Below are 18,719 nucleotides of genomic sequence, written 5' to 3' on the forward strand. Positions count from 1 at the left end.
ACTGTTTCGTCATACATGCCCCCCATTCCCCTGTACTGTTTCGTCATATATGCCCACCATCTCCCCCTTTGCTCTTCGTTTTGTGTCCTCAAATCTCCCCCACGCATTAAAGCACCCCATCCCCACTTCAAATCTTCCCACACACAATAAATAACCCAATCTCCACTCCAAATCTCCCCACAAACATTAAATCCCCCATCCCCACTCCAGTTCTCCCCACACATAATAAATCCCCCCATCCCCTCTCCAATTCTCCCCACACATCATAAATATTCCCCATCCCCACTCCAATTCTCCCCACACATAATAAAGCCCTCCATCCCCACTCAAGTTCTCCCCACACACATTAGACACCCCCATCCCCACTCCAATTCTGCCCACGCATAATATAGCCCCCCATCCCCACTCCAATTCTCCCACACATAATGAAGCCCCCCTTGCACTTAATCTTCGGTGTCTTCAGCTCCACTGGAGCACTTACCTCCAGTGTTCGCCTCTACAGCGCGGGCGAGTGATGTCAGCAGCATGATCACATGATCTGATCGCGCTGCTGGCGTCGCTCTGACCGGGCAGCAGGGGCGGACATTGAAAGCTTGGGGCCCCTGTGCAAGAAATGTGTCTGGGCCACACACACATTCATACATGCATGTATATATATATTACATAGTCTCCTTTATTATGTATATTGCGTCCCTTATTATACAGTGCCCTCTCTTGTTATGTACAGTACCGTCCCTTACAGATTGGATTTTATAAAGCCCTGTTTTTTATTACATACCATCCTGTCTTATTAGCTGTATAATGCAATGATGGCTGATGAGCATGGGAAAGCTTTTTTTCTAATGGAGGAGCTGACAGTCTGGTCTTCTGGTCACCGGCTCCTCCATCAGCAGTCATTTTATATCTAAAAAGAGAGGGGACTATGTAATAAAAGAGGGCGCTGGGAATAACAAGAAGAATGCACTATGTAAGAGACAGTTTTGTACATAACAGCAGAGGAAGCTATATAATAAGGGATGGCACCATATATAACTAGAGAGGATGGTATGTAATAAGGGACGGTGTAATACATAATAAAAGAGGAAACTATATGTAACTAAGGGTGGCGCTATACATAATAAGTAGGTACACTCTATACTAAGGGACTGTCCTAGACATAATAAGCGATAATGTCTTCCTCCACCTCCCCCTGTTCCTAAGTACATTATAAGTCCCCCTTCCTCCCATCCCAATCCCCCACCCCTCATTGTCCTCCTCCCCCACATCCCATTATTGTCCTCTCCCCCACCAAACAAATACAGCAAAGTCAGCCCTTTAAATCATAATTAAAACTTAACATTTATTAATACACCTAGAATAAAAATATAAATAGAAATTGTGTACATAAAGTGCTCATGATTAACAGTGCACTAGATAAAAAATGGCACAATCTCACCCAAATTTTTAGCTGGCCCTCGGACTTCTGCTCCATATACCATGAGACCAGATGATGGGGAGAAAGGACATCAAGACCAAACAAACGACATAGGGGGAGTGGGGAACACGGGTCCTCTTTACCCTGTCGTGCCCCTTGCAATTAGCTCCCGCCCTTACAAGGGCAGTACCCAAGTGTGAGTCTATTTTTCGGTGCCCCTGGTAAATATAGCCACCCTGAAAAAAAGTGTGTGTCTTCCCTACGCGTTTCCCCACCCGTTTGGGGGGTTCATCAGGGGAAGTTTATCCGGGCTAAAGAAAAACGGACGAAGTCACCTGCAGTGGCAGGGTGTGACCTCTCTGTATGCCGAGATCCTGTGTATAAGAAAAAATGAGACCATTTTTTCTTATACACAGGATCTCGGCATACAGAGAGGTCACACCCTGCCACTGCAGGTGACTTCGTCCGTTTTTCTTTAGCCCGGATAAACTTCCCCTGATGAACCCCCCAAACGGGTGGGGAAACGCGTAGGGAAGACACACACTTTTTTTCAGGGTGGCTATATTTACCAGGGGCACCGAAAAATAGACTCACACTTGGGTACTGCCCTTGTAAGGGCGGGAGCTAATTGCAAGGGGCACGACAGGGTAAAGAGGACCCGTGTTCCCCACTCCCCCCTATGTCGTTTGTTTGGTCTTGATGTCCTTTCTCCCCATCATCTGGTCTCATGGTATATGGAGCAGAAGTCCGAGGGCCAGCTAAAAATTTGGGTGAGATTGTGCCATTTTTTATCTAGTGCACTGTTAATCATGAGCACTTTATGTACACAATTTCTATTTATATTTTTATTCTAGGTGTATTAATAAATGTTAAGTTTTAACTATGATTTAAAGGGCTGACTTTGCTGTATTTGTTTGATATTTTGAGTCAGAGACATTCAGAGTAGACTTTCTGGGTGGTTGTATTGCTTATATTCCTCTCCCCCACCCCATCATTGCCTTCTTCACCACCTCCATCATTGCCTTCTCCATCATCACTATCAGTGCTCTCTTCCCCACCACCCCATATCATTGCCCATTCCACCACCCCCATCATTGTCTTTTCCCCACCACTCCCATCATTGCCCATTCCGCCAAATCCATCATTTTCTCCCCACCACCCCATTATTGCCCTTTCCACCACCACCATCATTGTCCTTTCCACCACTGTCATCATTGCATTCTTCCCACCACCCCATCATTGTTCTTTCCACCACCTGCATCGTTGCTTTTTCCCCCAACACCCCATCATTGCCCTTTCTACCACCTCCATCATTTCCTCCACCCCCACCCCCCCATTATTGTCCTTTCCACATCCACCATCATTGCATTCTCTGTTGTGAACTCCGTTTTCATGCTCCCTCTTGTGGTCACAGATGGTATTGTGTGACTTTGGTTTTTTGGCTCCCCCTGGTGGTTTGGTTTATTATCCTGCGGGTCTGGCTGGATCAGCTGCCTCGTTATTCACCAGGGAGGCTCCTATTTAGCTCTGCTTCACTTCCACTTGTTGCCGGCTGGCAATGTATTCAGTGCTATTCTGATTACTCCTGATTATCTCGTTTTCTGCCTCTTCAGGATAAGCTAAGTTCTGTTTGAATATTTTTTGCTCATCTGCCTGCAATATGATTTCTGTGTATGATGAGTCTAGTCCAGCTTGCTAATATGTGATTTCTTTTTGCTGGTAAGCTCTGGGGTACGGAGTTGCTTCCCCCGCACCGTTAGTTGGTGCGGGGGCTCGAGCAATCTCTGCGTGGATATTTTGAATAGGGTTTTTTATTGACCGCACAGTTCCCTTCCTATTTTCTGCTATCTAGTATTAGCTGGCCTCATTTGCTAAATCTGATTTCATCTCTGCGTTTGTGCTTTCCCCTTAACTCACCGTTAATATTTGTGGGGGGCTATTCTATATCTTTGGGGTCATTCCACTGAGGCAAGAGAGGACTTTCTTTCCCTCCAGGAAGTCAGTTTCTCATGCCGTGAAGAGACGTCTAGGATTTTTAGGTAACGTTCCACGGCTGCCTATAGTTGTTTGCGGATAGGATCAGGTTGCGGTCAATCTAGTTATCACTTCCCCAGAGCTAGTAGTCTGTTCAGTTACTTAGCTAGTCCGACCTGCGATCCTTGCCACTAGGATCATAACAGTACAGCCGGCCCGGTAAAGTGTTAATTGCATGGCAGAAGCAGGAGAAAAGAAGCTTGGAGATATTTTTTTTTTTTTTTTTGCTGCCGTGTGTCTAGCTGCTGTGTGTCTGGCTTCTCTCCTCCTCTTAATCTTGGTGTGGCTCTGAGTTCAGCTGCTGATATGGATATCCAGAGTTTAGCCTCCAGTGTAGATCATCTTGCTGCAAGGGTACAAATTATTCAGGATTTTGTTGTGCACAGTCCTATGTCAGAGCCTAGAATACCTATTCCGGAGTTGTTTTCTGGAGATAGATCTAGGTTCCTGAATTTTAAGAACAATTGCAAGTTGTTTCTTTCGTTGAAACCTCGTTCCTCTGGGGATTCTGTTCAGCAAGTTAAGATTATTGTTTCTTTCTTGCGTGGCGATCCTCAAGATTGGGCTTTCGCATTGGCTCCAGGGGATCCTGCATTGCTCAGTGTGGATGCGTTTTTTCTGGCCCTTGGATTGCTCTATGAGGAACCTAATCTTGAGAACCAGGCTGAAAGAGCGTTGTTGGCCCTCTCTCAGGGGCAAGATGATGCAGAGGTGTATTGCCAGAAATTTCGGAAATGGTCGGTGCTTACTCAATGGAATGAGTGTGCCCTGGCTGCAAATTTCAGAAAAGGTCTTTCTGAAGCCATTAAGAATGTCATGGTGGGGTTCCCTACGCCTGCAGGTCTGAATGAGTCAATGACTCTGGCCATTCAGATTGATCGGCATTTGCGGGAGCGCAAACCTGCGCACCATTTGGCGGTGTCTTCTGGACAGACACCTGAGTCTATGCAATGTGATAGAATTCTGACCAGAAGTGAACGGCAAAATTATAGACGGCAAAATGGGTTGTGCTTTTACTGTGGTGACTCAGCTCATGTTATCTCAGCATGCTCTAAGAGTCTTCAGAAGTTCTTGGGTTTTGCTAATTTTTACCGTCGCTTCATCGCTAATTTTTCTGGTGTTGTTAAGCCATTGACGGATTTGACCAAGAAGGGTTCTGATGTTACTAATTGGTCTCCTGCGGCTGTGGAGGCCTTTCGGGAGCTGAAGCGCCGGTTTTCTTCGGCTCCGGTCTTATGTCAGCCAGACGTCTCCCTTCCTTTCCAGGTCGAGGTTGATGCTTCTGAGATTGGAGCGGGGGCTGTTTTGTCGCAGAGAAGCTCTGATGGCTCTGTGATGAAGCCATGTGCTTTCTTTTCAAGAAAGTTTTCGCCTGCCGAGCGGAATTATGATGTTGGTAATCGGGAGTTGTTGGCTATGAAGTGGGCATTTGAGGAGTGGCGACATTGGCTCGAGGGAGCTAAGCATCGTGTGGTGGTCTTGACTGATCACAAGAATTTGATTTATCTCGAGTCGGCCAAGCGGCTGAATCCTAGACAGGCTCGTTGGTCGTTGTTTTTCTCTCGTTTTGATTTCGTGGTCTCATACCTGCCTGGTTCGAAGAATGTGAAGGCTGATGCTCTTTCTAGGAGTTTTGTGCCTGACTCTCCTGGTGATTCAGAGCCAGCTGGTATCCTCAGAGAAGGGGTGATTTTGTCTGCCATCTCCCCAGATTTGCGACGAGTGCTGCAGGAGTTTCAGGCGGATAGACCTGACCGTTGTCCACCGGAGAGACTGTTTGTCCCGGATAGATGGACCAGCAGAGTTATTTCCGAGGTTCATTCTTCGGTGTTGGCAGGCCATCCTGGGATTTTTGGTACCAGAGATTTGGTGGCTAGGTACTTCTGGTGGCCTTCCTTGTCGCGGGATGTGCGTTCCTTTGTGCAGTCTTGTGGAATTTGTGCTCGGGCTAAGCCTTGCTGTTCTCGTGCCAGTGGCTTGTTGTTACCTTTGCCTGTCCCGAAGAGGCCTTGGACGCACATTTCCATGGATTTTATTTCAGATCTCCCTGTCTCTCAGAGAATGTCGGTCATTTGGGTGGTGTGTGATCGTTTTTCTAAAATGGTCCATTTGGTGCCCTTGCCTAAGTTGCCTTCCTCCTCCGAGTTGGTTCCTCTGTTTTTTCAAAATGTGGTTCGTTTGCACGGGATCCCTGAAAATATTGTTTCCGACAGAGGATCCCAGTTTGTGTCTAGATTTTGGCGGACCTTTTGTGCTAAGATGGGCATTAATTTGTCTTTTTCGTCGGCCTTCCATCCTCAGACGAATGGCCAAACCGAGCGCACTAATCAGACTTTGGAAACCTATTTAAGATGTTTTGTTTCTGCTGATCAGGACGACTGGGTGACTTTTTTGCCATTGGCCGAGTTTGCCCTTAATAATCGGGCTAGTTCTGCTACTTTGGTTTCGCCTTTTTTTTGTAATTCAGGGTTTCATCCTCGTTTTTCCTCGGGTCAGGTGGAGCCTTCTAACTGTCCTGGAGTGGATGTTGTGGTGGATAGGTTGCATCAGATTTGGAATCATGTGGTGGACAATTTGAAGCTGTCACAAGAGAAGGCTCAGCGCTTTGCCAACCGCCGTCGCTGTGTGGGTCCCCGACTTCGCGTTGGGGATTTGGTGTGGTTGTCTTCTCGCTTTGTTCCTATGAAGGTCTCCTCTCCTAAGTTTAAGCCTCGGTTTATCGGTCCTTATAAGATTTTGGAAGTCCTTAACCCTGTGTCATTTCGTTTGGACCTCCCGGCATCGTTTGCTATTCATAATGTGTTCCATCGGTCGTTGTTGCGGAGGTATGTGGTGCCTGTGGTTCCTTCGGTTGAGCCTCCTGCCCCTGTGCTGGTTGAGGGAGAATTGGAATACGTGGTGGAGAAGATCTTGGATTCTCGTATTTCTAGACGGAGGCTTCAGTATTTGGTTAAGTGGAAAGGCTATGGTCAGGAGGATAATTCGTGGGTTGTCGCCTCTGATGTTCATGCGGCCGATTTGGTTCGTGCCTTCCATGTGGCTCACCCTGATCGCCCTGGGGGTTTTGATGAGGGTTCGGTGACCCCTCCTCAAGGGGGGGGTACTGTTGTGAACTCCGTTTTCAGGCTCCCTCTTGTGGTCACAGATGGTATTGTGTGACTTTGGTTTTTTGGCTCCCCCTGGTGGTTTGGTTTATTATCCTGCGGGTCTGGCTGGATCAGCTGCCTCGTTATTCACCAGGGAGGCTCCTATTTAGCTCTGCTTCACTTCCACTTGTTGCCGGCTGGCAATGTATTCAGTGCTATTCTGATTACTCCTGATTATCTCGTTTTCTGCCTCTTCAGGATAAGCTAAGTTCTGTTTGAATATTTTTTGCTCATCTGCCTGCAATATGATTTCTGTGTATGATGAGTCTAGTCCAGCTTGCTAATATGTGATTTCTTTTTGCTGGTAAGCTCTGGGGTACGGAGTTGCTTCCCCCGCACCGTTAGTTGGTGCGGGGGCTCGAGCAATCTGTGCGTGGATATTTTGAATAGGGTTTTTTATTGACCGCACAGTTCCCTTCCTATTTTCTGCTATCTAGTATTAGCGGGCCTCATTTGCTAAATCTGATTTCATCTCTGCGTTTGTGCTTTCCCCTTAACTCACCGTTAATATTTGTGGGGGGCTATTCTATATCTTTGGGGTCATTCCACTGAGGCAAGAGAGGACTTTCTTTCCCTCCAGGAATAGTCAGTTTCTCATGCCGTGAAGAGACGTCTAGGATTTTTAGGTAACGTTCCACGGCTGCCTATAGTTGTTTGCGGATAGGATCAGGTTGCGGTCAATCTAGTTATCACTTCCCCAGAGCTAGTAGTCTGTTCAGTTACTTAGCTAGTCCGACCTGCGATCCTTGCCACTAGGATCATAACAATTCTCCCACCACCACCACCCCATCATTGCCCTTTCCACCACCTCCATCATTGCTTTCTCCCCTACCACCCCATCATTGCCCTCTCCATTACCCCCATCATTGCCCTTTCCACCACCTCCATCACAGCCTTCACCACCCCCATTCATTGCCTCCTTCCCCACCACTCCCATCATTGTCTTTTCCATTACCACCATTATTGCCTTCTCACTCACCTCCATCATTGCCTTCTCCCTCACCACCCCCATCATTGCCCATTCCACCACCTACATCATTTCCTCCTTCCCACCATCCTCATCATTGGCCTTTCCACCACATCCATCAATTCCTCCTCCCCCATCATTGCCCATTCCACCACTTCCATCATTTCCTCCTCCTCCACATCCCCATCATTGCTCTTTCCATCACCCCATCATTTCCTTCTCCCCATCTGCCCCATCATTGCCTTATCCCCCTACACACACAGACACACACTGCACCATTCACCTCTGCACATACCCCTGCAGCGCTATTCACACACACACACACACACACACACACACACACACACACACACACACACACACACACACACACACACACACACGTACACACACACTCGCCGGCCGGTGAATGATTACGTCATCCAGCGGCGCTGCTGTCTGTGTGAGAGGAAACTCGGACGTGCTGCAGCTTCTCTGTGCTGGCTGTCAGCATGACTCTCAGTCCGGGGGGCAGCAGAATGCAGCCGCCGGGGGAGACACTGTGGACTGCCGCATTAGGCTGCCCGACTGCGCCCCCTGCTTTCTGCACCCGGGGCAAATGCTCGGTCTTCCCCCGCCAGATACGCCTCTGGGTACATGCAAACAGTAGAATTATTTAGCTTGAAATCTGATTTAACTAATAATCAATATTATGCATGAATAAGGCATCATTTTACATTAGTTAAAAGAACACCAGTAGTATGCCTCACTTTGAAACATTATACATTGTCATACACCCAAATGTAAAGCATAAAATCACATATTGTACCAGGCTATCCGGGATTCAGTGAATGTTGGACACTTCAGTTCCCAATTATTGTATCTGCAAACCGCTGCATTGTCTAATTTTCCTACATTCCAAAAGCTAAACAGCAGAACTCAGCAGATAATGTGCATTTATATACAATTGGCCTTGTCAGCACTGTCGGCCATCTGCAAATATTGCCAAGCACAGGTTGTTGGTTATTATATTTTCTTCCAGGTTTCTTTAACACTACGAAGCTTAACAGAAACTCTTGCATAAAAGATCAGTGCTTTAAAGGCCATGTATAAGGCCTTATAACTGTAATATATAAATTCTGTTGTATTGTTTGGGTTTTAGAGGGTGAAGGGGGTAATAAGCTTATAACTTTTTCCATTATATTATTCTGTGCCTGGCCCTGCTGTTACCAAATATCAGTATTCTGTTTGAAAAGCATCCATGCCTGATCTGGTAGTTGATGGTTTCGACACACTATGGGAACAGCTTAGTGCGCTTTTTGTGTAGCATGCCACTGATCTAAAATTAATGGGACAGACCACTCTGTTATAATCTCACTGATTAATGCTTTTTTAACATTTTACAACTCAATAAGCATCCTAGGTGTTATAATCCCAAATTTCATGAAGTCTGAGATCCTACAACTATTACATTGCCAACCATAACTGTACTTGTTCTTTTGTCCTTTTTCTAGTGATGAAGACAACAAACCACTTCAGGGCAGTCAGACCTCAATAGATGGAACCATAAAGCAACAGGAGAGTGATGACAGTCTTGTGGATTACGGGGAAGGAGGAGAAGGACAGTTTAATGAAGATGGCTCCTTTATAGGGCAGTATACTGTTAAAAAGGACAAAGATGAAACAGAGGGTAATGAAAGTTCAGAAGCCACCTCACCGGTCAATGCCATATATTCCCTGGCATAGGACAATTTCCATTCCCATCCCGTCTCAGATACTACCACCTCCATGTCTTTGCCTCTCTAAACTCTCCTGGGATTATAAAATACCCTTTCCTCCCAGCTAGATTACAATAAGAGACATTCAGCTGCGCAGATTCCTACTATCATTACAACCTCATCTGCAGTTGGGAAACCGCCAGGAGACATGGAATCAAGGACAGCTATCCTCTTCTACAGCTGCTACATTCTTTGTCCACCGTCATGCACAGTATTACATGCCGGGACATCTCCCTTAGCCATGCCTTTCAATCTATTGACTGTAGTTCCATTCAGTTCCACAGGAGGAAGACCTAGTCACTGTGGTCTGATTTTCATTGTATACAGGATTCATCCTAAAAAAGAGAAGAATTACCGTCTTTCACCTCAAGATGATAGTTTTGCCCCAGTAGATGACAACTTCTGATTGGGTTGAAAGGAACATATGTATATTTTTTTTCTTATTTTGCAATGTGATAAAGCAATGGGATGGGTGGTCTAAAACACCTTGTTAACTAATTCCCCATCTAGCAAAGCGGTTATGATAACTATTAATTCCCCTACCTCTTTATTTTTAATGTGAACTTTTTTGTTGTGCTCCAGGGTGTTCTGTAATATAGACCATATAGGGCAATAAGGCACTCTGGATCCGTGTTGCTTCATTATCATTCCCCTCTGGACATTATTGAATCCTCTGCTATAACTGCTTGTGGGAGCCTGGCACTGCCATTGGACATGCCCCAACATCATGGAGCGGTTGTCCATTGATTGTAGTTGCTACCGTCACATATCTCATTGTCTGATTTTCCACCGGCAACCTTCTGCCATTAATTCTCTTAGCTGCCGGAAGGATATGAGGGGAGCCACTCGGTAAACCATATCAGAGGATATTAGGCAACACAAGAAATGGTACTAAGGACACAATTGTCCCCATTATTTGCATACATCCTTAATCTTTGTGCCACTAACAATCTATGCAGAAAATGTGTCCATCCATGTCCTCTGTTATTTTTTTTTTTCAGATCTCCCAGTTCTAACTCTCTTTTGTTTTGGGAAATACTACGCGTTGGCGCCAGAATGGGTGGGAAGGAGCCATCAATAATACTGGGTGCCTGTTCCTTTTGGCACCTAGGATTTGTGTAAATGATTGTGAATATGATGAATGTTGTGACCTTGGAGGTGGCACTGCTGCTAATTGTGACAGCAGGTACACAAAGTGAATGTGTGTAACGTTGGCATTGCTGCTGCGCATGTGTACATATGAATGTGTGTTTTTCGGGAGAGCGTGGCACCCTTGCTGTGTTTCCGCTGTATGAATGTTAACGTCATTGCAAAGGTGCAAGTAAAATAGGACTTACAGATGTGCTATCCCTGCTGAACCTGAGCTAATAATGCCTTTGGTGTGCAAGGAGGAGGCTGGAACTTCCACTGCTGTACCTGTGAATACATATCGGGTTTGGCAGAGTGTGTACATATTAAGGGGAGCTGGCACTGCCTTGGTATATCTAAAGCTGTATTCTGAAGCTTTGCCAAATCTGGCCTTAACAATCACCAGAAACAAATGCTATCCATTGTGTAGTGACACATAGATGCCCCAACCGCTCGATTTCTGTAACACACACACACACTCTGCCTTGTCTCTCCTTTTGCACTAAAGACTCCTTCATATCTTTTGTTTGAGTATGTCTTGTAAATAGCGACTTACTGTATATCCATATTTAAATACCACTCAAAGAAACACTAATATATTTATATCTTCTTCACTGTACATTAACCGCTAGCATAATACTGGACTCTATATAGTATGGATTGGGTAGCCCATATTGGTCTTTGGTGCTGAAAGGGTTAATTGCACACCACAAGGGGGGGAAAACCACAGTGCGTCGTACGGAGACTCATCTTTTTCTTTAGCGCTTTTTCTTTGCCATTCTTATCTTATGAGAAAATATCCCCCAAAAAAAGACCCTCCAATAGGAGAGTTGCCCGACTCCTAGATGCTGAAGAGTCCCGTCCCTGATAAAGAGCGAGATATCAGTGTTTTCACAAAAGAACCTCCTGTTTCGTTATGTTTTCTTTGTTGTTTGGAGCAAGCAGAGAGCTGCATGTCACTAATCAGTTTATCTGTTGTCTGTTCCTTGTTTTGTCTTTTTTAATCACTGTAAAACAATGAAATAAATTCCTTTCTTTCTTTTTCTTCTCTTATTTTATTCTTGTAACGGTGAAATAATGGGTATTGATGATCTAGTTATAAGTCTTGTTATTATAGAACTTTTCTCAAGGGCTTAAAGGAGCTGTCCTTCAATTAAAAAAGCACTCCCACCAAACTTGTCATTGTATTAACATGTGTAAATGTTTATGTAGTGTAAGTGTTGTAGTATACTCATCGCTATCCTTCCTGGTTTTCAGCGCCTCTCCAGTCCGCTTCTGGGTAATGTGACAGCTATTCCGACTCGCAAGCTCACTGTGGGGTCTATGTGTGAGCTGGAAGTCACTAGTACAGTATAACCCGATGAAGCCTCTTACTCTTACATTGGAAAAGCCACTTCTGGCTCACATATAGACCCCAGTGTGAGCTGGAACGTCAGAATATCAGTCACGTGACTCGGAAGGGGATTGGATTGGCAATGGAAACCAGGGAAGATGGTGATTGGGTAACCATATTACCACACTTACAGTACATTATATATACATTTATGCTGGTTTAGCCAATAAAAAAATGATGTAATTGCCTCTTTAATCTATTTCACAATGGAAACTTATTAAACTGGAGTCATTGTTGTGAAATGTTCCAGTGTGTATGTGTGTGCGTGTGTGCGTGTGTGTGTGTATATATATATATATATATATATATATATATATACACTCACTGGCCACTTTATTAGGTACACCTGTCCAACTTCTTGTTAACACTTAATTTCTAATCAGCCAATCACATGGCGGCAACTCAGTGCATTTAGGCATGTAGACATGGTCAAGACAATCTCCTGCAGTTCAAACCGAGCATCAGTATGGGGAAGAAAGGTGATTTGAGTGCCTTTGAACGTGGCATGGTTGTTGGTGCCAGAAGGTCTGGTCTGAGTATTTCAGAAACTGCTGATCTACTGGGATTTTCACGCACAACCATCTCTAGGGTTTACAGAGAATGGTCCGAAAAAGAAAAAAAATCCAGTGAGCGGCAGTTCTGTGGGCGGAAATGCCTTGTTGATGCCAGAGGTCAGAGGAGAATGGGCAGACTGGTTCGAGCTGATAGAAAGGCAACAGTGACTCAAATCGCCACCCGTTACATCCAAGGTAGGCCTAAGAGCATCTCTGAACGCACAGTGCGTCGAACTTTGAGGCAGATGGGCTACAGCAGCAGAAGACCACACCGGGTACCACTCCTTTCAGCTAAGAACAGGAAACTGAGGCTACAATTTGCACAAGCTCATCGAAATTGGACAGTAGAAGATTGGAAAAACGTTGCTTGGTCTGATGAGTCTCGATTTCTGCTGCGACATTCGGATGGTAGGGTCAGAATTTGGCGTAAACAACATGAAATCTTTGGGATGTGGTGGAACGGGAGATTCGCATCAGGGATGTGCAGCCGACAAATCTGCGGCAACTGTGCGATGCCATCATGTCAATATGGACCAAAATCTCTGAGGAATGCTTCCAGCACCTTGTTGAATCTATGCCACGAAGAATTGAGGCAGTTCTGAAGGCAAAAGGGGGTCCAACCCGTTACTAGCATGGTGTACCTAATAAAGTGGCCAGTGAGTGTGTGTATATATATATATATATATATATATATATATATATATATATATATATATATATATATATATATATATATATATATATATATATATATATATAGTACAGACCAAAAGTTTGGACACACCTCATTTAAAGCTTTTCAGTATTTTCATGACTATGAAAATTGTACATTCACACTGAAGGCATCAAAACTATGAATTAACACATGTGGAATTATATACTTAATTTCAGTTGTTTCACACTTTTTTGTTGTGTCATATTCTAGGTTCTTCAAAGTAGCCACCTTTTGCTTTGATGACTGCTTTGCACACTCTTGGCATTCTCTTGATGAGCTTCAAGAGGTAGTCACCGGGAATGATCTTCCAACAATCTTGAAGGAGTTCCCAGAGATGCTTAGCACTTGTTGGCCCTTTTGCCTTCACTCTGCGGTCCAGCTCACCCCAAACCATCTCGATTGGGTTCAGGTCTGGTGACTGTGGAGGCCAGGTCATCTGGCGTAGCACCCCATCACTCTCCTTCTTGGTCAAATAGCCCTTACAGAGCCTGGAGGTGTGTTTGGGGTCATTGTCCTGTTGAAAAATAAATGATGGTCCAACTAAACGCAAACCGGATGGAATAGCATGCCGCTGCAAGATGCTGTGGTAGCCATGCTGGTTCAGTATGCCTTCAATTTTGAATAAATCCCCAACAGTGTCACCAGCAAAGCACCCCCACACCATCACACCTCCTCCTCCATGCTTCATGGTGGGAACCAGGCATGTAGAGTCCATCCGTACACCTTTTCTGCGTCGCACAAAGACACGGTGGTTGGAACCAAAGATCTCAAATTTGGACTCGTCAGACCAAAGTACAGATTTCCACTGGTCTAATGTCCATTCCTTGTGTTCTTTAGCCCAAACAAGTCTCTTCTGCTTGTTGCCTGTCCTTAGCAGTGGTTTCCTAGCAGCTATTTTACCATGAAGAACTGCTGCACAAAGTCTCCTCTTAACAGTTGTTGTAGAGATGTGTCTGCTGCTAGAACTCTGTGTGCCATTGACCTGGTCTCTAATCTGAGCTGCTGTTAATCTGCGATTTCTGAGGCTGGTGACTCGGACAAACTTATCCTCAGAAGCAGAGGTGACTCTTGGTCTTCCTTTCCTGGGGCGGCCCTCATGTGAGCCAGTTTCTTTGTAGCGCTTGATGGTTTTTGCCACTGCACCTGGGGACACTTTCAAAGTTTTTCCAATTTTTCAGACTGACTGACCTTCATTTCTTAAAGTAATGATGGCCACTTGTTTTTCTTAGCTGCTTTTTTCTTGCCATAATACAAATTCTAACAGTCTATTCAGTACGACTATCAGCTGTGTATCCACCAGACTTCTGCACAACACAACTGATGGTCCCAACACCATTTATAAGGCAAGAAATCCCACTTATTAAACCTGACAGGGCACACCTATGAAGTGAAAACCATTCCCGGTGACTACCTCTTGAAGTCTTGAAGCTCATCAAGAGAATGCCAAGAGTGTGCAAAGCAGTCATTAAAGCAAAAGGTGGCTACTTTGAAGAACCTAGAATATAAGACATAATTTCAGTTGCTTCACACTTTTTTGTTAAGTATATAATTCCACATAGTTTTGATGCCTTCAGTCTGAATGTGCAATTTTCATAGTCATGAAAATACAGAAAAATCTTTAAATGAGAAGGTGTGTCCAAACTTTTGGTCTGTACTGTATATATATATATATAGCTATCATATACTTCTTTTGGCGCTCAGTGGTTGTGTATGAGACATACTGTAACACTGGCCATTAGGGAGCACCACAAGAAAAAGTCCCCTGACGAATTGGCCTCATGTCAAGAATTTAACATCGTAATGTAATTACAGGAGCATTTTTTTATAACACTTTGCTGTACTATGCGTTGTTTTTAGGCAGCCATGTAATCATGGTGATCACACTGCTGCAAATCAATAACTTGGAAGGATGGCCTAACAGACTGTCAGTGATCTGCAAATAATAGGATTTACTGCATCGTGCCCCCTAGTAGGACAAAAAAAAAGTATGTATGATAAAAATTACAGCCAATGTCAGGCCAGTAGTAAGCGACGATTGAGTTGTCTAAAGCTGATTTACTGGCTTGTTTGCATAGACCCGCAGGCAATGATGGAGTCAGAAAGAGTGCTCCTACAATCAATGTGTCCCACATACAGTATCGTGGTATTAGTAACTCATGTCCCGTTTGCATGGGGTGATGCCGAAAACAACCATTTTATGCCTGCATAGAAATCCATTCAACCAACAAACAAATGTTATGCCAATTCCTGACTATGATTAATGCAGTTGTCCGGCCCAAATCGATAAGTCTGCAGTCACTCTGAGTGACTGCAGACTTATGAATCCCACCAGCACACACACTGTGTGCGCTGTAAGAGTTTTCAGGGAACGGAGGGTGTGTATGCGTTATACATACTCCCGGCCAGAGTCCATCTAATGGGCCCAGCCTCACTCCATACACTTGTATGGAATGAGGCCATGCCCCCTAGTCAGCCCATTGGATGGTTACGTCTTTAGTTGGGGCGTGGCCTCACTTGATACAAGTGTATGGAGCGAGGCCGCGTCCACTAAGTGGGCTCGGGCCGGGAGTATGTATAACGCATCGGCTCAGAAACCGGTGAATCCCGCAGTGCACAGTGCGTGTGCTGGAGACATTCATAAGTCTGCAGTCACATAGAGTGGCTGCAGACATATCAATTTGGACCGGACAACCCCTTTAAGGGTGGAAAACAGTAATTCAGCCTTCATGTACGGTTTTGTTTCTTGTTTTTTAAGAGATCAAAATAAAAAAAGTTGAAATTTCTTTTTTGAATACTAGACTGTCTCTCTGTGAACTAAAATATATTCTTGTTTATTAGGGCCCATAGTCCTGGGACAACAACTTTAACAGGCATTCTATCAAAAAACACCTTTTTCTACATTCATATTATTTATGTACAGCAGTCAAAATATATTTAGAATTATGTGTTGACACTTTTCATGCTTATACACCTTACGAATGCTGCTGCTCCCAGGAAAAAATGAACTTAGTTCCTCCCAATAGCCGCCAGTTTTCATTCATGGGAGTGAGCACAGAGTGGTTACAATGACCACTCACTATGCTTTGAGCTGCTGCTGTAAACGTGCCCCGGCACTTGGGTTGGCAGGTCACTCTGCATAAATGCCCTGCAGAGCAAGCTGCCAAACTGCTAAGCATGCTTACAATGGCTGATCACATCACAGTGAGTGGTGCTGTAAAAGGTAGCCACTCTGTACTTGCCCCTATGGCTGAAGGCCGGTATCTCCCAGGAGGAAATAAGTTCATTTTTTCCCAGTAGATGCTCTTTCAGTAAAGGTACCTTCACACGAAACGACTTTGTAACGATATCGCTAGCGATCCGTGACGTTGCAGCGTCCTCGCTAGCGATATCGTTTAGTTTGACACGCAGCAGCGATCAGGATCCTGCTGTGATGTCGCTGGTCGCTGAATAAAGTCCAGAACTTTATTTGGTCGTCCGATTGCCGTGTATCGTTGTGTTTGAAAGCAAAAGCAACGATACCAGCGATGTTTTACACTGGTAACCAGGGTAAACATCGGGTTACCAAGCGCAGGGCCGCGCTTAGTAACCCGATGTTTACCCTGGTTACCAGCGTAAAAGTAAAAAAAACAAACAGTACATACTCACCTGCGCGTCCCCCAGCGTCTGCTTCCTGACACTTACTGAGCGCCGGCCCTAAAGTGAAAGTGAAAGCACAGCGGTGACGTCACCGCTGTGCTGTTAGGGCCGGAGCTCAGTCAGTATCAGGAAGCAGACGCTGGGGGACGCGCAGGTGAGCATGTACTGTTTTTTTTTTTTACTTTTACGCTGGTAACCAGGGTAAACATCGGGTTACTAAGCGCGGCCCTGCGCTTAGCAACCCGATGTTTACCCTGGTTACCCGGGGACCTCGGCATCGTTGGTCGCTGGAGAGCGGTCTGTGTGACAGCTCCCCAGCGATCAAACAGCGACGCTGCAGCGATCGGCATCGTTGTCGCTATCGCTGCAGCGTCGCTTCGTGTGAAGGTACCTTAAGGCAGCATTACAGATCTGCAGGTAAAGTGTTTTCCGAGGTGACACGTTCCCTTTAAAATAATTGATCTTGGTACACAATTACCAGTAGGGCTAAGTTCACCTGTCTGCTGCCACATTCCGACAGGTGCAATTCATGTGCAAAAGTGATTGTTGCATCAATTAATGAGAAGCAGGAGGAAAAAAGTATTTAGTCAGCTACCAATTGTGCAAGTTCTCCCACTTAAAAAGATGAGAGAGGCCTGTAATTGACATCATAGTTAGAACACAACTATGAGAGTCAAAATAGGAAAACAAATCCAGAAAATTACCTTTTCTGATTTGGCAAGATTTATTTTTAAATGGGAGAACTTGCACAATTGGTGGCTGACTAAATACTTTTTTTCCCCACTGTATCACTGGAATCAGGATCTCTGTCTACAACTCAGATTAGGAGGCAAAACCCTGGTTACAGATTCTCTTTAATCAAGAAGATACTAAATCTTCATGTTAAAGGACACATGATATATTCAAAACGCATTGAAGAATTTGCTGCGCTGATGTTATTATAAAGGATCTACAATGCATAAAAAAATCTTTATCTAATTGAGAATGTGAGTCGTAAAGAGTCGGTGACTTCAATGCTCTCCAAAGCATGATCCTTCGTTCTCCTCTAAAGATTCAAGCAAATGGACGTGTGAGCTGCCATTGCTTTTTATTATGTGCCTATATCTCATCAATCATAATATAATGGCAGTGTGCCGACAACTACAAATCACTTCTATTCGACCCACATTTCTTTAAATATACAAGCCAAATTTTCTGGCCACCAGAACATGACCGGAACATTGTATGCGACATATGTTCTCAAACTGATCTGTCTCCATAGTTTGGTGAAGAGATGCTTCAAAAACATCCCTCAGCCAAGGACATCAGGCGATATCCAGGTTCTCAGTTTATCTCATGACCCCACAATGTAAGTGTGAACATTCATCAAGATCGGTAGGATAATTGTGGGAAAAAAAAGCCTTCTAGTTAAGATTACAGAGCAAAGGTTATCCAAGATAATTGGGGTTAGTGAAGAATGAGCATTGTTCTCTATCCATGCAAAGTGATGGAGCTACACATTTGTGATGTCTGCCATAACCACCAGCAAATAACATCTTTCTATTGCTCTCTGTATGACTTAGGCTGCTTTCACACATCAGGTTTTCTGTTTCAGACTAATTCCGGCTCTTCCGCCAAAAATCGGAATTGGAGACCGGAGAAACCGGATCCGGCTTTTCCCCCATTGAATAGTATTGGCGCCGGATGGCCCAGCGTTCCTTCCGGTGTGATGCCGGATCCGGCGTACATTCGATTCCGGCGTCTGGAAAAAACGTCTACTGTAACGTTTTTTGTCTGTGGCGAAAAAGCCAGAAAGGCCGGATCCGGCCTTTCTGGCTTTTCGCCACAATGCATGTCTATGGACGCCGGATTGCGCCGGATCCGGTAAAAGGCGGATCCGGCGGGCGGATCCGGCTTTTTACACTGAGCATGCTCAAAAGACTATGGGCCAGCCCCCAGGACTATATATAAAGCAGTGCCATTGAGGCCTTCATTC

The 18,719-nt window shown here is 44.8% G+C and overlaps 1 protein-coding gene across 13 annotated transcripts in view; it reads left to right on the top strand.

Moving 5' to 3' along the window:
* The window catches only part of NFASC (neurofascin), a 181,264-nt gene extending 169,230 nt beyond the window's left edge, over window positions 1-12,034 (top strand). For 12 of the 13 annotated variants that reach the window (XM_077295075.1, XM_077295082.1, XM_077295071.1 and 9 more), the window contains one exon: window positions 9,055-12,034. In XM_077295075.1, the coding sequence (XP_077151190.1) occupies window positions 9,055-9,286 (232 nt within the window). In that variant the 3' untranslated portion in view covers window positions 9,287-12,034. The remainder of the gene's footprint in view (window positions 1-9,054) is intronic. The other variant, XM_077295084.1, reaches the window with a different exon arrangement.
* Window positions 12,035-18,719: the final 6,685 nt, after the last annotated feature.

The sequence above is a fragment of the Ranitomeya variabilis genome, chromosome 3, assembly GCF_051348905.1.
Source record: "Ranitomeya variabilis isolate aRanVar5 chromosome 3, aRanVar5.hap1, whole genome shotgun sequence".
In the NCBI taxonomy this organism is placed as follows: domain Eukaryota; kingdom Metazoa; phylum Chordata; class Amphibia; order Anura; family Dendrobatidae; genus Ranitomeya; species Ranitomeya variabilis.